This window comes from Falco naumanni, chromosome Z (assembly GCF_017639655.2).
Source record: "Falco naumanni isolate bFalNau1 chromosome Z, bFalNau1.pat, whole genome shotgun sequence".
Taxonomy (NCBI): domain Eukaryota; kingdom Metazoa; phylum Chordata; class Aves; order Falconiformes; family Falconidae; genus Falco; species Falco naumanni.
The window spans coordinates 55,417,751-55,432,740 of record NC_054080.1 but is presented as its reverse complement, the minus strand read 5'-3'; the positions used below and the strand labels follow the sequence as shown (position 1 = coordinate 55,432,740).

The 14,990-nt window shown below is 39.7% G+C and overlaps 1 protein-coding gene across 1 annotated transcript in view; it reads right to left on the bottom strand.

Moving 5' to 3' along the window:
- Nucleotides 1–541: 541 nt before the first annotated feature.
- KIAA2026 (KIAA2026 ortholog) overlaps nt 542–14,990 on the bottom strand; it is a 55,003-nt gene continuing 40,554 nt past the window's right edge. The window contains 3 exon segments of the mRNA XM_040579448.1: nt 542–6,998; nt 8,399–8,586; nt 12,398–12,513. Of these exon segments, the coding sequence (XP_040435382.1) occupies nt 3,370–6,998; nt 8,399–8,586; nt 12,398–12,513 (3,933 nt within the window). The 3' untranslated portion in view covers nt 542–3,369.

Sequence of the window (14,990 nt, the reverse complement as noted above, 5' to 3'; positions counted from 1 at the left end):
TTAATACTTATCAAATGTAATTGCTTCTAGTATGGTAGAGGCAGAGTCCCTAGAAGAAAACGGTAGTGCACACACACAGGTTTGAACAGTGAGGCAAAATGAATGTAATTTTTTACTCAAAGCGAAGTAAAATCATTGTGCAGAATATGTCTATTTAGGTAAATATCAAATATATCATCCAAAATGTTGTAAGTCATTAATATCTCAAAGTTTTGTATATAATATAGTTCTGAATATCTGTATGTATCTGAAGGGGTCTAAAAGCATTTTACAAGCTCTGAAAAGTTGAATGTGTTTTCTTCAAAGATAGATTTATATACTTATTTGTTTATGTGTGTAATAAAATGTCTTTTTAACTTCAAGTAAAGATGCAGGTAGTTCTGCTTTTTCATTGTATCTGTGAATATAATCTACTTTTTTACAGTTCTTGTGCACTAAACATTTGGTACAGAGAACAAAAGATAAGCAAACTGTCAATGGCTGTTTACTTCAATTGAAAGAAAATTTTACTCTGACTGACATGTATATTATCAAAGAAGAGTGATGGCAAGAGGAATTTTATTCACACAAATAACTAAAACATGTTTTTACAAAATAATGAATCATGCAAACCCATTACATAGCAATCTCAAGCCTTTCTCCAATAGGATTTGGAATCTGAACATGGGTCCAGCAGAGAATAGAAGTCCATGAAAATTCTAATACAACTTCGCATGTGGCAAAGTTTATCCTGCCAAAATGATAAAATATTTATAAACCGATTCTAAAATATTATTTTACTAATTCAGAAAACTTCAAAGAAATCATTCAGGTAGGGAGCTTCAGTTGTGAGTTCCTCATTTAAGCTCTCCTCACTTTTTATTAGAATTAATTGTAACATAAATCTTCCTACTACATAAGCACGTAGAAAAATATCATGCAAGATTCTTTTCTCCATCCAGGCCACCTGCTATAGCAGAATCTAGTCTTAAGCTTTCCAAAAAATGTAGCTATTCAGTCTACAACAAACATATAAAATTTAAAAAGTAAAACCAGCCATTGTAAGAGAAGAGAAAAATCCAAGAAAGTCAGTTCCAAGGTTCCACCAGTGAAATGGAAATAAAATGTGTTGCTGGTATATATGGTTTTAGAGTACTTAAAATGTCCATAAAGAAATTACCATTCTCTGCTGTCTTCCCTGCTGGAAAGAATCACCTGCAGCATTCAGCTGCAAAATGCAGCCAGATTTAAAAAGCCTTAATATTGGAGGCAGTCATTAGTTACTACTAGGTGTCTTCAAAACCAATTATATAACACCTTTAACAAGAAATACCAAGTGTACCAGGTAGTTTATTCTAAAATAAAACCAAACCTTCCGTCACCACAAAAACTGACAGCTCAATCTTTCCCAGCCCTGAGATAATATGGAGATTGCTGACCTAAAATGAGGCCACTTCCTAACTCAAATTTTTTAGCTAGTGCAGAAAAGGAAGGTACCTATGGAAGACACAAGCCTTTCTTCCCTACACTTTTCCTGAACTCTAGTTAACTAGTTACTTTTCAGAACAATATTAAGGGCAGCCAACACCAAGGGAATAAGCTTTAGTCTTATTCTTCAACCCAAGATCCAAACTGCCAAATTGTGTAGAGCAAATGGGTAAAGGAAGAAGAAAACTCTACAGGATGGGGAGCAAAAGCTTAAGCTTTGTCTTGATGAAAATCTGTCTAATGCTGCTGCCAAATACAGATATGTTAAGTTTTTATCCCTCTTTGAAGTCATAGGTATTAAGAAGGCAACTAACTTTCATGAGTTCTTCTGAAATCTTCCTTTCTAGATTCTAAAAAATAAAATCCAACAAAAAAATCCCACACATACAAAGATGTCCAGCCTAAGACTGGATCTTCCAAGCAACTGACAGAGACTATGACCTCAGATTTTAACACAGCATTTCTAAAATCATCACCTTCCATCAAATAAGAGGTGCTGGATAGGCACCCTTTCTTTATATGCCAAGACTCAAAAGATACCAAAAAACTTCTCTACTTCCATGAACACTGCAGCAGACACCTGTGAATTTAGCTGATACGCAGAAAATGACGCAGGGGTTTTATCAGATCAAAAGCTGAACCTAAGCCAAATACTGAATACACTGTATAAAAAAAGGAAGATTTACGTAATATGTGAATTATTCCCACTCAAAGCACCAATAAGGCCTCCTTTAATACTGTGTGAAGTTTTAGCACCATGCGTCCAGAGAGAACAATTAAAAGCTAAAGAAAAAAAATACAGATCTAGAAAGCATGACTGGTGAAAAAACTGGGTAGCTTGTTATAGCTAGACAGAAGAGTGAAGAGTGAACTTGTTACAGTCATCAGATATGTGGAAATACATACAAGGCTGTAAAAATGAGAACAATGAACTGTTCAACACACCTATGAGCTTTATAACAAAACACGGTAGTCCTGAACAGCAAGCAGCATGACTTAAGACTGCTGTCTGGGAAACCATTTCTAGCCTTACCACATCACTGGAGATTTTAGGCAATATAACCAAACATTATTAAGAATGGATGAAGTATGGGTTAACCCCACGCAGGATAACAGGAGTATCCATAAGACAACCTTCTTCCCAGCTCCTATGAAATCATGTGAAATGCAAACCACAAAGAGAAGATTAAACAATTTCATTCTACTATATTCCAAAAGCTGAGATGCATCTTAAAAAGGAGGATGTATATGTATGTATCCTGCCATGGTGTAACAGATATACAGATTTTTAAACTATTACCAACACAAAGCAGTACAGCAACTTGGTTTATTATATGCAGATTTTTCTGCTTTGCTGCTAAACAGTACACTGGTCCAAAGTTACTAAAATACTTAAAAAACTATACATTATGTAAACAAAACATAAATAAGACAGCATAGTTCTTTGTACAGATAGTTTAGTACAGATTGTTAGGAATTCATGAATATGTACAATTCTGTATCATAGATTGCATTTTTACAATGCATAATTTTTTTTACAGAAACAAATAAAAAATAAATTTGACAAATAAAAAGGAGATATATACTGTCATAAACACACTGGCAAACAGTCCATAGTGTAAGATGGAACATGTGCAAAAGGCTGGATTTCTCCAAACTACAATGTTTAATGAACTCATTGGTCATTTCTGACCTTTTTTACTAAAGAACTCTCTGGAAACTTCTCTCTGACAAACTAAATATTTCTTCCTCCTAAGCCTCACAGGTAAACAGGAAAGAACTATAACCTTTAGTAATTTTGAGTAAATCAACTATTTCAAACAATGTAAGAAATCATTCAAGTTATAACTTCAAAGTCAGAAGAACTCCCCAGAATTTCAAAGTGGCTCATTTGCAGTAAATTCAGGATGCAGCTTTGTCAGGTTTGTCAAGGCAGGATGACTGCGATGTTGGGAAGACAGCTGTAGGATTTCTGCTTGTGGACACAGCAACAGGAGACAGTAATGAAGACAGAGATGAAACTTCTGATGCTGGAGTATTTATAGCATTTAAAATGACTCCCTCTGGACTGACCAACAGTTTTTTGATAGAAGTGTCCAAGTGAAGCACTGAAGTGTTGCTTGGTAACTGAGAGTTTTGAGGATGAATGGCAGAAACCACAGAAGACGTAGCTGCAACATTAACAGGAGATTTTATCACTGAAGGCATAGAGAGTGCTGCTGCAGGGAGTGAAGTACATGAGCCAGCTGGAGTACTAAATACCTGGGGTGTTGCATGCACAATGGGTAAAGCATCCACAGACCCAAAAGAGTTCACAATTTTTGTAGAGCTTTTCAAAGGATGTTTTGATATTTGACAACTTAATGAATTACTTGGTGCTAGCATGATTTTTGAGGTTACTGGATTAACAGCTGGTACACCTTGAGCCTCCTGACTATGGTTAATAGTTAAAGAAGTCTGTTTTGTATTACAAGAAAGAAGAAGAACATGGCTGCCAGCTCCAAAGCCTTGTGGTGGAACAACAAAACAAGTACCATTAATCATTATCTGAGTTCCAGGTGCCAAAGGCATACAGGTGTTAATGACTATTTTCTGTTGAATACAAGGTTCATTCAACTGACCTCCTGCCTTGCTTGTTACAGTTGGTGAAGCTGCAGACATCTGAACAGTAGAAGCGTATGTGTAAGCATGACTTTGTTTCTCTATACTGGGAGGCACCTGCTGGCACTGTAGGGAGGAAAACGTAGTAACTTTACCTGTATTTGGTGATGGAGGGGGCAACACACTCTGAGGTTTGTGAATAACTGCACTACTTGGCAGAGCAGCTGAAACTCCTGAAGATTGGAACTGAAGCAGTGTGGGGAACTGGCTTTTTGGTACTGGAGAAAGAGCCGGAACTGCTGTCAACTGAGGAACTGTATGTAACACTTTGTGGGGGGTGGCTACAGATCCAGGCAAGCTAATGACTGGAAATTGCAAAGCAGATGCTAAGCTTTGAGGAGATACTGTTGGTTGCGTTGTTGAAATCAGCACAGATGAAGCAAGATGTCCTGTCTTTACAGTTGATATACCCACACTATTTCCAATATTTGATGTACACAGTCGATTACCCAGATTTTGCCTTATTTTTGAGGCATCATTTCCACCAATCAAGACAGTGGGCTGCATCCCAGAAGTCCCACTTGATGTTACTGAAACAGATTCTACGCATGCATTTACTGTTGTTACTGTAAAGGCATTTTCAGCTTTTTTTGCAACACATACAGATTCATCAACTGACACAGCACTTTGACTCACAAAATTTGGAACAGGAACCAAAGTACTACTACTTGTCAAAGACAGCGCCAAGCCCATGCACTTTTTGTCTTCTCCCTTAGAAATGGCAGAGTGCAATATATTAACTGGTGCAGCCTGTTGTGCATTGCCTTTAGTATTTACGATGGTTTGACCTATATTTAGTCCAATTTTCACATCTTTTACTTGAGCAACAGTTGGTGATGAATTTATTCTTACCCGTGCTCCTACTGTAGTTGGGATCAGAACCACCTGTGGTTGCTCTGTGGCACTAACAAAGGTTTTGCTTAGGGAAGAAGGAAGGTTATGTTTCAATGACTCTGCAACTAGATTGGTGGTTGATGGGACATTGGCAATTTGTGTGTTAATGAAAAGCAACTTCTGAGCATTAACAGCAGGTGCCAGAGATGGAATAATACTGACTCCTGATGCCGCACAGGGTGATAAAACAGGTGGATTTGTAACTAATGTAAGTTTCTGGACTGCAGTACCACTGATTAAGTCTCCATTTGCTGCTGAAATAGACTCAGATTGTATAACAGGATTTGGTTTAGTTTTAGTATCAGCTTGTTGCTGCATTGAAGAATTTGGAGTTATGACAGTGTTATTTTGTCCAATGCTAGTCACACTAATAGGACCGTTTGGAGCTGCTGACATCAAATTGGTAGCTAATGAAATGGAGGATAAAGGAGGAGAGGACACATAGCAGGAGTTTGCTGTTACTTGACCCAAAGTGCCCCCAGCAGCCGGCTGCTGTAACGTGAATTTGATATTTGCTTCCATTGTCTGGGTAAAATCAGCTGGGAAAGCTGGAATGTTAACAGAAGAAGCTGTGGAGGGGGAAAATCCTGAAAGAGATGATTGTCCAGTATGTGGGAGACCAGATGTGGCTGTTGCTACAGATGGAAGAGTAGAGCATGATAACGCTGTGGTTTTTGGCACAAGAAAGGCCTGAAGTTGAGGTGTGTAAGTGAAAACTGAACTAGAAGATAAACTACTAGGTGAAATCTGGTCTGGGTTTGCTCGCACTTTAACAATTCCTGTATTTCCACCTCGTGTTGTGACGAGAATAGATTGTGATTCTCTTACACACACAGTCTTCAGCTCTTGCCTAGTTTCAAAGGAGTCAGTTGTCTGCTGTGATGCGAGACTGTAACAGGTAGAAGCAGTGTTCGTAGACCCACTTAATGCTGTTGCTGGTATCAAAGACTGGCTAGCTGTAGAGAGATTAGATGAAGTCAAAGACACAGGGCATGTGGCAGTTGAAACTGTAGTCTTGATCTTCTCAGTTTCTGTTTGGCTCACCTTAGTTATTGATGATAGTAAGTTACCTGCTGAAGTTACAGCAGGCAATGGTTGCATAGTGTTCATAGGACCAGTCATTTGTGACAAATGGGTACTATTCTTGTTAAAAATTGTACTAGGTGACTGAGTGGTAGCATTTGCAGGGCCTGTTACCAGAACAGGTGTTAAAGAAACACTGGCATTTGATATTTCTGGTAAAGTTGTACGGTGCAGCTCAGATGATTTTTGTTGTAGTGACTGAGTGTCCTTGGACACCATTTTTTCTTCATTCTGCTGAATAAGAAAATTCTTAGGTAAAATAAGAACTTGTTGCATGACTTTTTCTCCTGTTTTAGAGTCAATCACAGGTTGCATTTGAATTTTTACAGAGCTGTTGTGAAGGTCTATTGGTACACAGTGGCCATTTGTCATTTTGTATACCATTTGTAAAGCAGTCTTTGAACTAGTCTGGCAGGGTAACGTTGGTTTTATCAGCGATGATTCCAAAGGTGACAGAAGTGGCTTTTCAGAAGTAGACACATTTATGCCTTGGGGAGGTGACAGTTGATTTGTTAAGGTCACTTTGTTCCCAGTACTCTTGGCAAGCAAGGCCTGGATGGGTTTGGTCCCTTTCAGAAAGTTTGATACTGATGTTGCAGCATCTGTCAAGGAAAATGATTCCAGAGTTGGCCCTTCAAATGGTTTCAGCTCAGTCACACAACTAACCGGCTGCAGGCTACTTTCTGAACTCTGAACCACAGTCTCATTAGTGCCCAGCTTAGCTTTCTTCCTTGGTGAAAAGTCATTAGTGCTTTGATCCAGACAACTATTTTGCTTGGACTGTCGTTTAACAAATTTGGGCAGTGTCTTCTGTATTTCTTTAGAAGTTGATTCTTTTTTCAGAATTCTGCTTTTTCCTGCAGGTAAATTCACCTCTAATAGTTTCATTTCATCTGCAAGGACATTAGAACAGAAACCATTTTACACATTTGCAACTGGTAACTCTAGATAACGATCTTACAATATCTAGCTAAAGACAAAATGCTAGCTTGCAAATGTAAGGATGTGTGGAAGGCGATTGTCTGCTTCTTTAAGGGCATTCAAGGACCTTTTTCAATGCAAAAAGGGGGTAATAAGGAAAGGAGGAAGTCATAAGCATGAACATACAGGGACACAAACCTGACCAGCATGGGAGACAATGTGGAAAACCAAACGTGGTCATTCACACTAATTGATGAGGGCATGTGAAAGTGTAAGAATGTTTTATTCCAGCAAGATTATCTTGAGGGGAAAAAAAGGGAGAAGCCATGCTGTGCAGAAGAGCATGACAGAGAGGAGTGAGGAAAAAAACATAGGAGAAACAACACTGTAGCCACCAAGGTCAGTGAAGGAAGGGAAAGAGGCGTGCCAGGCACTGGAATGGATCCCCCTACAACCCAGGAAAATCATGAAGCAGGCTGACCCCTTCCCACAGCGGACCATGGTGGAGCTGGTATCTACACTGCAGCCTGTTGAGGACCCCATTCCACAGTGGGTGACCTTAAGAAAGCTGCAGCCCATGGAGAGCCCATACTGGAACAGGCTCCTGGCAGGAACTGTGGCTTATGGAGGACCCACACTGGAGCAGTCATACCCTGAAGGACTCTAGACTGTGGAGAGGACTGAGTGAAAAACTGTATTCCATGGGAGGGACCTCAGGGCAGAGGTGTGTGGAAGGAGCAGCAGTGACAGTGTTATGAACTGACCTCAGCCCCCAGTCCCCATCCCCTCTGTGCCACCTGACAGGGGAGGAGGTGGAAGAATTGGCAATGGAGTTCAGCCTGGGAAGAAGGTGGAGAAGGGGAAGGTGAGGGAAGCTGTTTTGGGTTTTGTCTTTGTTTCTCACCATCCTACTCTATTTTTAATTGGCAATAAATCCAGTTCATTTTTCCCCAAGTAAGTCTGTCTTGCCTGTGACAGTAAGCGATGAGTGACCTCCCTGTCTTGACCCGTGAGCTTTCCCATCTTATTTTCTATCCCTGACCTGTTAAGGAAGGAGAGTGTAAGAGTGGCTGAATGGGTGTCTGGCAGCCAGCCAAGGTCAACCCACTATAAACAAATTCTGAGCAGGTCTATTATGTTATCCCAGAAACAGTTAGGCAAAACCATGCACTAATCAGAATTTTCATCTTGATCATGTCTGTCCTCTTCCAGTCTGCATCTGTCAGACGTGCATCACAACCTATTTCAATACTATCACAGTAGTAAAGGTAAAAAGTAGAACACAAGTTCACATAGGAAAATTAAGGTCCTGAATCAACTTGATTCAGCTCCTGAATCAAATTCAAGCTATAAAATGCCAGTAAATGCTTACCATTGTCTGGGTGATCTTTTCTGGGAACTTCCACATGTTCTGCAGACTCTGAAGATTTACCACATATTACTGCAAAAGAATCTTTGCCATATTCAACTTCACTTTCATCATTACTGCACAACTCTCTGGTAAATTTATCATGGTCTGGATGTCTTTTAAAGTCATCATAGTCCTTCTTCAGTCTAGACCTTGAAAATAACAAAAATAACTTTACTAAAGAATGAGACCCTTTTTAACATTCTTTTTTTCCTTTGTATTTGATGCCATACAAAAAGCTGGTGTAAAATTGCCTGTGCCCTTCAAAAAACTTCAGGGTAGCTCCATCTGCAAGTCTCTAAAACCCAGAAAAAGTGAAGTGATGGTAATGTCCCTGAGTCAAGTTATGTCCATCATTGTTTTACTGCATCCATCTTCTATTTCTTCCTTCATCTTGCACTGTGCCAACTGTACCTGTATGGGCTTGTGTATTAACTGTAACAAGTTTATTTTTTCCTCTGATGGTAACCCCAGCTAGAAAATTAACTAAATCTTGTTTTTCTCAAATGCATCATGCACTTGGCCTAGCTATGGGACTGTAAAGTAACTTCCTCCTTTAAGAAAACTTTATCTCTGGGCCATTAGAACAGCTGCCACTGTCATTTCCATAGGCTCACACTCCACTAAATGTGTATATGATGAACATACATAGCTGGTCTACTCATTTGAATGTTCAGAAACATATCCACTTACCTTGATACTCCTGAACTGCTACATATTTCCACTGTCCCTTCTTCTAAACCACTTTTTAGATGAGATCTAGGGGGCATTTTAGGGTATTTCAGTGTACAAATACAGTGAACTACAGGATTCAACTGGTAGTAACTAACACAATATCCATAAGGATTACTTAGCAAACAAGTACAGCAATTACAGCAATTAGCACCATGTGTGGAATAGAATCTAGGCTCTAGTCTGGATCTAACCCTTATGACAGTTAAGAACAAAATCTTAAGTTTACTCATTCTCACATGTTAAAATATCAGCTGTTTGCATTGAGTACAGCAATGGGCAGCTGCTCTCTAAAGGATGGAGAGGGAGAAGCCAAACATGATGTTAGAGCTGGTAGGGCATAAGCCTCACCAACCAGAATACTTGTGAATGAGGGTGCACATCAGGCCTAGCCGTGGTAACCGGGTTTAAGCAAGAGCTCAGATTAACAGGCATCCTCCTGGTGCTGAGGCAGGTGGTATGATGTCAAGGTGGGAAGTCAAGTCACAGGTTCAGATCAGAATCAGGTCCATGGTGATGATGCAGGTCCAAGGTCAACCTGAGAGTCAGTCCAGATCAGCGGGACTCATGGGCAGGCAGGGTAACTGCTGTAGTTGATCTGGAAACTGGCATTCCTACAGCAGAGACTGAAGGCTGCAGAATGACCTGAAGTGGGGATCCTGGGCCCATGGGCAGGTGATGTGGATGGAGGCCCAGGTGAGGCTGGTCAGGGTCAGTAAGACCTAACAGTTTACTCACAGCTTTGACACTCTCACTGAGAGAGGACAACCTTGAAGTCTGTATGAAGATCTAGTGTGGATGATACTTCAACTCTGTCATTAGGATTTTGAGCTTGGAAGTCTAGGTGTAGAAGAACTATAAGAAGACACCACGGAACTACAGAAGGACACTAGGGAACCACTACTGTACTAAACTTCTGTACTACTTCTAGATAGGAATTTGCTTTTTTCTTTTGGGGAACTACTGTGGGGCCAGTGAACAAATGTGATCAGTGGACACAAGCAGTTCACCTTAAGCTCAGTGCCTGGGAAGGTTATAGAGCAGATAGATGATCCTGAGCGCCATCATGTGGCACGTTTGGGTTTATGAAAGGCAGGTCCTGCCTGAGGAGTCCGACCTCCTACAAGATGACCCACACAGTGGATGAGGGAAAGGCTGTGGATGTTGTCTACCTGAACCTTAGCAAAGCCTTTGACACCATCTCCCACAGCATCCTCCTGGAGAAACTGGCTGCTCACGACTTGGACTGGTATACTTTATGCTGGGTAAAAAGCTGGTTGGATAGCTTTGAAAAGACCAGAGGACCATTCAGAAAGGGGAAAAAAATAAAATTTGGCTCATTAAGAGTGCTCCTATTAAAGACATCAAAAAAGGAAGGCAGAAAAACTCCAGACTCTTATTCCACACTGAGGTCTTGCCCAGAATCAAGCTCTGCCCAGCCCTCGATAATCTAGAAGGCAACACTGAGGTTAGTAGCTGGCTGAGACACCCTTTAGACACTGCAATTGCAGCTAGACCTGCAGTGCTGCTGTTTACACCAGCACAAGCAATCTTTACTCAGTTTTTTCCCTGCCACACGACACCTTTCTTCACCACTGTCACTGGCGCTACACATCTCCCTAGCAGCTACATAATGAACCAGACCAAGGCACTGGTACAGCTTCCTTGCACCACCATCCCCCCCGCCCCTCCCAAGCCCCTGCCGCTTTTGCCTCTCTTCCCCACAATTTGTAAAGATCGTTTTTCAGCTGGAGCTGTTCCCTGGTATACTATGTGTCTGTCCAAACATCGTGGAAATACTTAGCTAACATTGCTGAATAAACCAGGGTTACAGCCTTAAACAGACATCCTGAGAAATGAGTTAATCTCAGAAATTATTCTCTACTCTAAATGCATGCTTCTCTAGCTACCAGTGCACAGATGTGCAGGACCTCAGCTATTGTCTTGCCAATACAGTTTGTTACACAGTGCGCGGGAGCGGCCCCACCGGCGGGGCCGGGACCCCCGCCCACGGCACGGCTGCGCAGGGGGGGTGAGGCGGTGGGTCCGCACAGCCCGCACCTCCCAGCGCGTGCCGGGACACCCCGCACAGCTGTCCTCGGGCAGGTTCGGGCACAGGTGAGTCTCACTGGTTCTCACGAGCATCGTCCCCCTCGAAAGGCACAGCGTGCTTTCTTTTCACAGGCGACTGCTGTGAGGAGGGGGCTTTGTTAGCAGGGGGCTCTCTTTGCTCGGGGGCGGACCTTTTAGCATGCTCACTGGGGTACTCCACACGCGGTTCAAGTAATTTTCTCTTTGGTCTCATGAACCGTTTAGCTCTCCTTGACCTTACATTGTTATTTCTTAGCTTCGTCTATTTCTGGTGTCTGTTCCTTCTCCCAAGGCCATGTCTCTTAACTATTTGTAAGTATTAACTAACACCCTCTGTTTTTCAAATTCTTTCTTGTTTTTCATTGCAGATATTTATAATTTTTTTCTAAATTTCAAGTTTGATCTAATACTGAGCCAGTCAACCACACAATCACCCAGTTTCAGACTAGAATTCACTCATATTAGGCACAACTCATACATAGTACTTCTACACTTTTTACATAACAGTTCTGTAACCATATTTAGCAAACAAGGACTAACACTGGGCACCAAACCATTCCATGGCAGAATTTACATGAAGGATAGAACTGGAAATCCCATATACAGGAAAACTGAAATCCTTTCTAACAGTAATACTATCTGCCACATTTACAAAAGAGTCTGAATTCTATAAACAGGAAGAAATGAACTACTAAGGAAAATGAACAGAAACTTGAATAGAAAGGAATAGAAAAAAGTAAAGTCTGTACTTTGGTCCATTATCTAAAGCAAAATGTTCAACATCCTAAATTTCCAAACAAGGATTTTATTTCATGCATTATATCCATAATAAGCTACTAAGGAACAAAAACTTAGTAGTCCTATCCATTTACTGTTTTTAGCGCTATGTTGTTGGGCTTTTTTTAAACAGAATACCTTTTACACTTTTCAGCATTAGTTCTGCACAACCTGTGTAATCTGCTTCCTTCACACTTAACATTCAAGCAGCTGCCTAACTTGCTAAAGCACTTCCAGTGCCTCACTCCTCAAAGTATTTTCATTTCATTTATGTGAGAAGCCAACTTACTAACCTTTAGAAGGTGAATTTTGTTCTGTTTTCCATCCCATGCACTATTGTTAAAAAAACGAGCAGCTAATTACCTGTTTCTTTGAAATGCTTTCATTAGCTTTGGTTCCCATGGTAACAGTTCATTAAGCAGTCTCATCAATGTACCATGCAATTCCTTTACTGCTTGCTTCCGGTGGTACCATCTTCCCTGCAAACATAAGTACCATTTATTTATCATTGCATTAGACCTGAATCTTGCTATATTGTATTAGTAGTACAATAATCCTTGTAACTAACACAGCATATGAGGAAAACAAGTGGAAGACAATATTAAGTTTCACAGTAACATCCACCCTCAACCTGTATAAGACATCAATACTTTTCTTTTTTAATAATATAAAGAGATAATGTCCGAGTTAAAAATGCAAGGATGTTCACTTTTTACGGGTCAAACTTAAAACTGAAGCAGAAACTTACAAACACACCATGTGTTTAAAATTACTTAAATGAGTAACAGACATAAGCAGTAATCCATTCAGGTCAGGGAAACCAACCATGTATGTACATTTTTAAGATACAGATAAAATTTCACAGAAAATCTTACCATAACCTCATTTAATGTAAGTGATATCATTTATATCATTATTATTTACAAAAATAATTTGCTACAGTTTTCAGGGATAAAAGCCACACAGGTTTTGCATTACATTCTTGTATTTCTAGAATATGTTCTAGACAAAGGGTTTTTTAAAAAGTTTTGCAAATTGGTCGTTTATGGTCGTTAACAGGCTACACAGAAGAGACTAGTTTTCCAACATAAAAGCTTTAAGCTTTTAACTCAAATGTATATGATTTTCTTTGTATATAATCTTATGATCTTCTATGAAGAATTAGTAAGTCTGGAAAAGCTGAATGAGGATAAAAAGACACTGGGAAATAACTAGCATGTATATACATATATACAGTGTGACTGTGGTGGCCGTAATACAGCAGAACACATTTCCTAACTCTCTTAGATATCCCTTATAAATATTTCTTCTCAAAACTTTGTTCTGTAATTTATTACATAAAAGACTGAACAATGCATATATGTATAACAGCTACAAAAAGAGATCTGGTATACTCTAGTACTTCTGCCACTTTACTAATTCTGTGCATTTTACATAAATGAGCATTTTATCTCCTGCCTTGTCAGAGAGGATGTAAGGCAATAAAAAAATTGATTCTGCAAGAAAAAGAAGCTATATTCATTTGATTTCAACACCTAATAAATAATTCTATTCATAGTAGGTGGGATCTAGGTGGAGTAAACCTTTCAGCTTTCTTTGTTCAACAATTTCCTGACCCATGGTCTCCTTATCTCCTTCACGTGCCCACCTTATCTTTTCTAATTATTCAGAGTACATCCCTTTACTTTAACATCCTCAGTGGTGTATCCCTTTACATTAACATTGTCAGTGGAACCTTTTCTTATTATTCGTTCCTTTCTCAACACAAACAGCATCACCCAGAACACTGTACCAAACTCAGCCTGACTAATCTTTTTAAGACCTTGCTCTGTTTCAATAGCCACTTACATGTTACCTAGCAAAGCAAATAGCTACTCGTCATTCTTCAATTAAAATTACAAAAGCGAAGATTTTAAGCAAGAAATTATGCCACATTACCACATAATGGTTAGTGTTGAGCACACAGACAAGTCAGCAAACTGTATTCTGATATCCTTCATTTGTGGCCAATAAAATTTGCACATGTAATGCACTGCAGCATAAAACCTGCCATTGAACACTGCAACAGAAAACAGCCCCTGTGTATACTGTAGCCCATGAAGGCATTTGGTATCACCTCCTAATGTTAGCAGTCATCAGAATTAATTGCTAACATATAAAGAATATTACATGCACAGATTTATATCTATTTTAAGATATACAAAACATTTCATAGACAGTTTTAAAACAATTAGTTTATATACTACACAGTATTAGTGGATTGTATCAAAACAAAAATCAAAATGGCAAAAATAAACAATGGCACTGTTGGAAGAAGGGTTCGCCGGAGTCAAGAAGACGCTCAATATGAGTTATGCATCTTGCTCAACTTTATTAGTTTCTAACACTACTTACATAGAACCGATACACATGCATATTCGTAAAGCAGAAATATAATAATTGGTGAGTAGTCTCTAAACACGTGCGGTTCTCACACCCCTAATTATCATGACTAAAATAAGCATTCTGTCCATGTAGCTAATTGAGTCGCTGTGCTTCAGCCTTGTAGTTTGTTACTCCCTATATTGCCAGACCGCTCCCCATCTTTCTTGGCCCTGCACCTGCTTTCCCAGCAGCTGTAGCTTGTTACAGCCACGGCCTGTCACAATTACTTGGTCTCAGGACTCAAGAATAGCTCAAGGCCACCTTTCTTGTTAACTTCAGCACAGCAACTTCAGTACAATTCTAATTCTAACACCAGGCCTGGATTGTGCAGATCTTCAGAGATTCTAAGGCCATGCTTCTGCAGCCATTCTTCTACATGGCACTACTGTCAGGATACAGAAATGCTGTACATACATTTGATAGAGCAAAAAATGGAATGTGTGAAAACAGTCTTCAAAAGATATGAAAAAATACTACAGAGTAAACACAACAAGAAATTATTAATTTCTGAGAACTCATCTTTAAATAAGGC